We start from the raw sequence: 6716 nt of genomic DNA on the forward strand, positions 1-6716 counted from the left end.
GTGTTTGACTCTGATTGTGCCTTTCAAAAATTCGCGCTTCCGGATTACCATGCGGCATAGACCCAAAAGGGCTACATTAAAACATTGACTAAGGCACAACATCTTTTTTGGTCCTATACCGCTATCGGTGCCCGAAGAGGTACCCATGGCAATTTTTGACGTACCCTAATCATTTGCACAGTGCATTTGTTTGTTTTTTATTTAAATGAAAAAAAATAACACTGCAACTGTTACATTTTATGCTTGATACAATTTATTATATCTCCAAGGAGTGATACCTAACCAGGCACCGATAGTTCTATAGGACCCAATTGGATGTGGTGCCTAAACTAAATGTCACAATTTGGCATTTTAATCAAACGGTGTTTTTTATATTTTCAACAAACCCTTGATTTTGACCCAATGATAATTCCCAATCTTACTTTGTGTGACTGCATACAATAATGGGTCCAGTAACGGATTCAGGTGATTCAGAAGAGTCAAATAATACAGAATAACGGGGCTGGTGGTGAAAGTTGGACAAAATATTTCAACTATAAACTAATACGAAAGATTATGGTAACATAAACCAAATCAACTTGTGCAGTCAAGTTAGCTCAATCGATAAGGCGTTCGACTATGGTGCGAGTGGTTGCGGGTTCGAACCCTGGCGGTGTAGTAGTACGATCTCGTGGAAAAATTGAGTTAGCTTGAAATTCCCTGGACAAGGAACTTACTGCTAATTGTCTCGTTGTAACCCGTACGAAACTCGGGGAGCTGATCCTGGTTGCGATGGTTATATTGTGGAATGTCTAGGGTGTGCGCTCTTGTAGCAGCAAAGCCCCTGCTTTGTTTTTAAATGGTTTATGGAATGATGTGGGGCCGTAGTGGTCAGCGACAACTGTGAAGTGTGCTGAGGCTTGTGGATCAACGTCTAGGCGTTGTGCCTGTGCGTAAAGCACTATAAATCACTGCGCTTTTTTTTTTTAAACAACCGATGTCAATGCTGGTTTTACTTATCGACTTCCAGCTCGCATGCTTCCTCCTTCGCTCCCAGTCGTAGCCTCACTTGACTTTATCACTTGAGTTTGTTACGTGGATTGCTCAGCAATAATGTTGAGCAATTTGGGCTCACTTTTGCAATCCAAGAAAAGCAATCGTCAAGCAAAACTAATATAACTGGCAGAATCATGAATATTAAAAAGAATCTCTGCCAATGTTTTGATTCTACGAATGCTGTAGATGGCTCGATCTATTCAGCGACATCCCAAGCACTAATTTCAACGGCTGCTCGTATCACACGTGTCTGGATGCTTCCTCGTCAGTAGCTTCTAAATTTTTTTTGTCTCTGCTGTTGATGCCCAGTTATGAAAAAAATAATAATAACATATAAACACACAAACGCATTTAGCATTTGGATCTGAGGCCACCTACAAGAAATTCGGTTGTAAGCCTAAAAGCAAAGCACTGACCAATGGAAGAAAGGAAATGAGAAGCAAATTATGAAGGCTAAAGAAAAAGGTTCTAAATTGTTATTGTCCGGTTCGTTGAAAAACAAACAGGAAACAAAGCGTACGTTTGTGAAGGTTGCCATCCATCCGGATATAATTTAATTAATAATTAAAATTGAACTCTTAAAGCTATTCAACTTGACCCACGTAAGTCCAGTTGAATATTTCAATTATACATTTTATATAAAGAGATTATTTTCATGTAAAAGCATTATACGGTACACAAATATCACAATCTAAGTATCATCACTGTGCGATTTTATTGAATATTCATTTTTGTTCATTCATATTCTTGAACAACGTGTTTATCACGATCGGAAGCCACAATGCACTTAGAACCATTAGGAAACGAATTTGGAGAAAACCTTCTGTTAATAAAATACTATGCTGAGCTACCAGCCTGGGTGGCTCACGACGCTCCAGTAATTTTAGATGATTGAGCTCAGTAATACAAGGATGTCTTCCAATTCAGGTCTTGCTGCTCAGCGAGTGTTTGTAATTATCAGGAGGTTTTCTCCAAATTCATTCTCTAATGGCTAGTCTACTGCTGGATATTGTTATGAAATGAACAAAATTTTGAGTTTAAATGTGAGAACAAAATCATAATGCTTGATATTTTTCCAAATCCTAGTGTTAAACTTAGGCCTGAAATTCAGTGTTCTAGTGTAGGATTTTTGATTTTAACAGGCTTCAACTTGGCCCGTGAGCACATCATTGTTGGCTATATATCACAGTTTGACAGAATTTACGTTATGATTTCAACATTCTCCACTTCCGATTGATTTTTTTTTCAAAATCAACGCGTAAATATACCCATGGATGAATGATTCTGCAAGCCACAATAGATATATCGATTATTTCTGCAGTTTGCTTTCGAAATACAAGTATTAAGTACTGAGTTGGACATTTCAGCAGTCTGAAGTGAAAAAGGGTGAAATTAAAACAGAAATTCTGACAAAACTGTACTAGACCCACACGATGTGTCTTACATAGGTGGGAAATATCTTTCTTTAGCGAATATTATTAGTTTGAAACGCAGAAAAAATAATTCCGAAAAAAAGCTCACGGGCGAAGATAAGGCCTATAAAAATCAAGTCTTACACTAAAAGACACAATTTTATGCCTAATTTTAACACCAGGATTTTTTTAAATGGTATATCCAAGAACTATGTTTTTTACTGACATTACTGAAGAAAAAAAAATTATTGCTTTATATTTGACCGAGAAAATTAATTTCATATCAAAAGGTGTATCTCTGAATTGTGCTGATTTCGACAGGTATCGACGACTTTTAGCGCGACTATGCATAACAATAGAAGCTGGTCACTGGCGTACTGAGTGAATATTGGCTGGTAAAAGTTACCGGTACTAGTGCCAAAAATTTTAAGGTACAGCCCTGCACTGATGTAATATGAGTATCAGAAATAATCCATCAAAACGGTATATACAGTAAGCCAAAAAATTAAGGTACCAGTTGTGTTCAGCCCTGTATATCCTAAATAAAGATCAAAACAAGCAGCTAATACCTGTACTTTTTAGCTCTGATTTAAGACCCTATTTATTGAAATTGGTTGAGAAATAAAGAAAAGGTGATCTTAAACGTAACGAAGAAACGAAATCAAAAGTTGCACTTTTGCGTTCTACTCAATGAAAGCACGACGCTAGTTTTAACATGCCAATCAATGGAAGTATGGTGCTAGTTCTCTTGTTCGCGAACGCTTTGTGTACAAATCAATAGGGAATGCAATGGCGCAAACTGCAACTTTTAAATTGGCATCTTCCTTGGGTATTTGGATCGTCGTGTTTTTATTTCTAAAACAATTCCAACAAATGAGGTTTTAAACTCGAGCTAAAAGATGCAGCTATTGGCTATTGGTTCCAATTATGACATATCTGCCTTTGTTCAGGATATACAGGGGGTGAACGTAACTGGTACCTTAATTCTTTTGCTTACTGTATATATTCACAGGCGAAATGCCTGCACTGTAAACTTGAATGTCTCAATATTAAACGCATAATTATGTAAACATCCCCATACGTTCCATTGTTACACTTTTAAACACTTCTATGAGTTTAGTTTCAAGATGGATAAACACCATGTGTAGTTTATAAACACATCAAAGAGTTTAAATTATAAACAGCATGCTTAGACAATTAAACACACATTTACACATTCTGTTTAGATTAACATCAATACATTTATTGAAATAAACACTTCATTCCAAATACAAACTAAACACCTCTACGTGTATACAAGTTATTACACTTTTAAACACTTCTGCATGTTTATACTGAGTGACACTTTCTAAACACTTGACTATATAAATACATCGTGGTGTTAGATAGCCATCAAGTGTACTTGATGGCATGGTGACACGTACGCTAGAAACGATCTTTAAATGTACGGTCTTAGAGCTGAACGGGCAGAAAATGCTAGTGTATTTGCTTGAATTTTTTTTATAAAATCCATGGTGTTAAATAGCGTTTGCCCTGTGATCTATCATCCGTGGTTTTGTACGACAAATCCCGCTGGTTTGCTAGCTTTAAAATGAGGCCAGTTATCGATCCGTAATGAATAATTCATATTCGACCCCCTGATCATGTTAATTAAGGTTGATATACGACGCCGTTAGTTTTGCGAACTTTTCCTCAGACCCTGCTTTCCTGTTCAATGAGAGTATAGCGCGCCCTCAATACATCAGGGCCCAAACGACCTGGTTTATGAAAATGGCGGACGGGTATTTCCCATCAGGCACCAGTGATATGTTTTTCAAAGAATGTCTACTAATTTGATATGGGAATGACTTTTTGTAATAAAAATGTCGAAATTAGGACTTCTTGTCAATAATACGAAGGAAATGCTTGACAGATGCAAGGTATGAAACCATCCCCATGTCAACGAGGTCAAAGAATGTCCTCTGATTTTTAGTGGGTGGCTAATACAATACAATGCTTTTTCCACTTCAAACAGGGATTAGCGATAGTAAAACAAGACTGGAGCTGTATGACAAACAGTTCTATAGACTATAGGTACAAGCTTATTATCCCCTTCAACAATAGGATTAATGATTGGTTTAGAATGTGATTGGTACTAGAAAATGGGACATATGTAGCACCCGACTTAAGGTACCTTTTTTTGTAAATTTACCATGATGAAATCATTGACATCAAAATCATTGTACATGATACATGTATTTCATTTTATAGCAGAATGTGCATTAAATTTTCAAATTGCCCCCCCCCCCCCACTCCGACTGCTCTAGGGCTGCCATTGGATAATACCATTCAAATGATTTTTTTGAAGTTTAACGTAATATTCTTTAGAATTCACAGGCGATGGAATCATCGAAATCTTTTGCGCATTGTTTGAGTTCTTTAGATGTAAGCAACTGCTAACAATACATATCCCGCGCCATATCCGCTTGATGAATATCACATATCCATCACGAAAGTTCTGATTGGTAGCCGCATAGAGTATACTGTTAATGGAACTATTAGTGTGTGCCAATGCAATGACGAGAATCCAGGCCCATTGTGGCCAATTCCCAGAAAAGTCAAAGAGTAAGGTAGCGGCAAATGGCGTCCACATAAGTATAAATGTAACCCATGTAATTGTCACAGTCTTCAGCAATCGCATATCGTTACGCTGAATAGGCGATGCCAATTGGCTCTGTAAGCGCCGCGTACTTTTTCGAGCAAAACAGAAAATGCGTATATAACAAAAACCAGCTATACCCATGGGGATCAACAAACCAAGTAGCATGAAGCATAAGTTATATCCATAGCTTTCCGTATGGTCGGGTGTGCAAACATAAGCCTTTGGGTCGTAAACATGTCTTCCCCATCCGACGAAATTAGGGAGATCAAGCATGAAGCTATACATCCATATTGAAGCAATTATAAAAGGAACGGTTTTCTTGTTATAGATCTTCTGATAATGCCTATTGTGGCATATCGCAATATATCTGTTCAGTGATATCATAGACATGCTCCATACGGAACACACGCAACTTACAGTGCAGATAACTGCTAGTGTTTCACATACTTCTGGATAATTTTGATAGAAACTGTTGTGAAAAATCCCAACTGCCGTGAATGGATTGGTAACAGCAGAAACACATAAGTCAGCAACTGCTAGATTGCCCACAAACACAATACTTAATACTCTAAGCTTCTTATGCACAATAATTGCACCAATGACAAGAAAGTTGCCAATAGTTCCTGTGAAAGACGATGTCACCGTCACCAACAAATAGAGCAAGATTTTGGTGTTAAATGAAAATGCATCTGGCGGACTAGTTTCGTTGGCAGATATTTCAACAAAATTTGCTGCAAATGTAGTCGAAGAATTGATTTCCATGACTAAAGAAGGAAGGGTGTGTAAAAATAGCCACAAACGCTTAGAAGGTAAGGTGCGCCCTACTAGTACTTCTGGTCCTAGTCACTCGTTAAAGCCATAATGTGTGATTTGATTTCACAGCGACGCCCTCAATTTTCCTCGGATTTCTACTTTTTGCATAATTATAATGCCCAGTGGTGTACTAAAATACCACGTAAAAGACTAAGCCCGAAATGCTTTAATAACAGTAGAATTTAACTTTTTATATTAAAACCGGGGAGACCCGGTTTTATTCAGAGTTCACCGATCGAATGCTTCTTACATGTCCCGAGGATGTCAGCGTGTGTGTACACACGTCGAGTGCGATGTTCCATGCAGTATTACATACAGTACGGTCTAGTACACTGCTACTTCTGGTAGTTAAATGCCGGATGTGTATGCAGCTGATAATGAAGGATTCGTTCCTTCTGCTACACTCACCGACTTCTCTTGATCCAAATGCAATTATCATGCGTTGCTTTTGCTTGTGCAAACACATTAAAGACAACAAATTAACTAATTACCGGATTTACCGGTCAGAGTAATTATGACCGAAGTACGTGTACCTCAAAAAGTACACTTTCTGAGAGTACGTCCGCAACGGGGGTGTTTTTGTGACCTGTCATGCGAACTGAAAATGGGATTGAAATTAAATTTTCAGGTTCTCCACTTCTATCATAGATACTTCTAATTCAAATGTTCAAATTCCATATGCCTCCATAAGTTAGAAGATCTGGGTCCTCAAAGCAGGGGTGTAGCAAGAGCCTCTGGGGGCCATGCATAAGGAGCAGTGCGGGGCCCTTCCCAGCAAACACAAAACGTTTTCGACATCATTCGCAAAAGGTTAT

At 38.0% G+C, this 6716-nt stretch overlaps 1 protein-coding gene across 1 annotated transcript; it reads right to left on the reverse strand.

Annotated features, from left to right (window-relative positions):
• Window positions 1-4749: 4749 nt before the first annotated feature.
• Window positions 4750-5899, reverse strand: LOC140140572 (melatonin receptor type 1B-like). Its single transcript, XM_072162329.1, has one exon. It carries the CDS (start codon window positions 5848-5850, stop codon window positions 4750-4752), a length of 1101 nt encoding a protein of 366 aa, XP_072018430.1. The 5' UTR covers window positions 5851-5899.
• Between the last annotated feature and the right edge of the window lie 817 nt (window positions 5900-6716).

Source organism: Amphiura filiformis, chromosome 19 (genome assembly GCF_039555335.1).
Source record: "Amphiura filiformis chromosome 19, Afil_fr2py, whole genome shotgun sequence".
NCBI classification, from domain to species: domain Eukaryota; kingdom Metazoa; phylum Echinodermata; class Ophiuroidea; order Amphilepidida; family Amphiuridae; genus Amphiura; species Amphiura filiformis.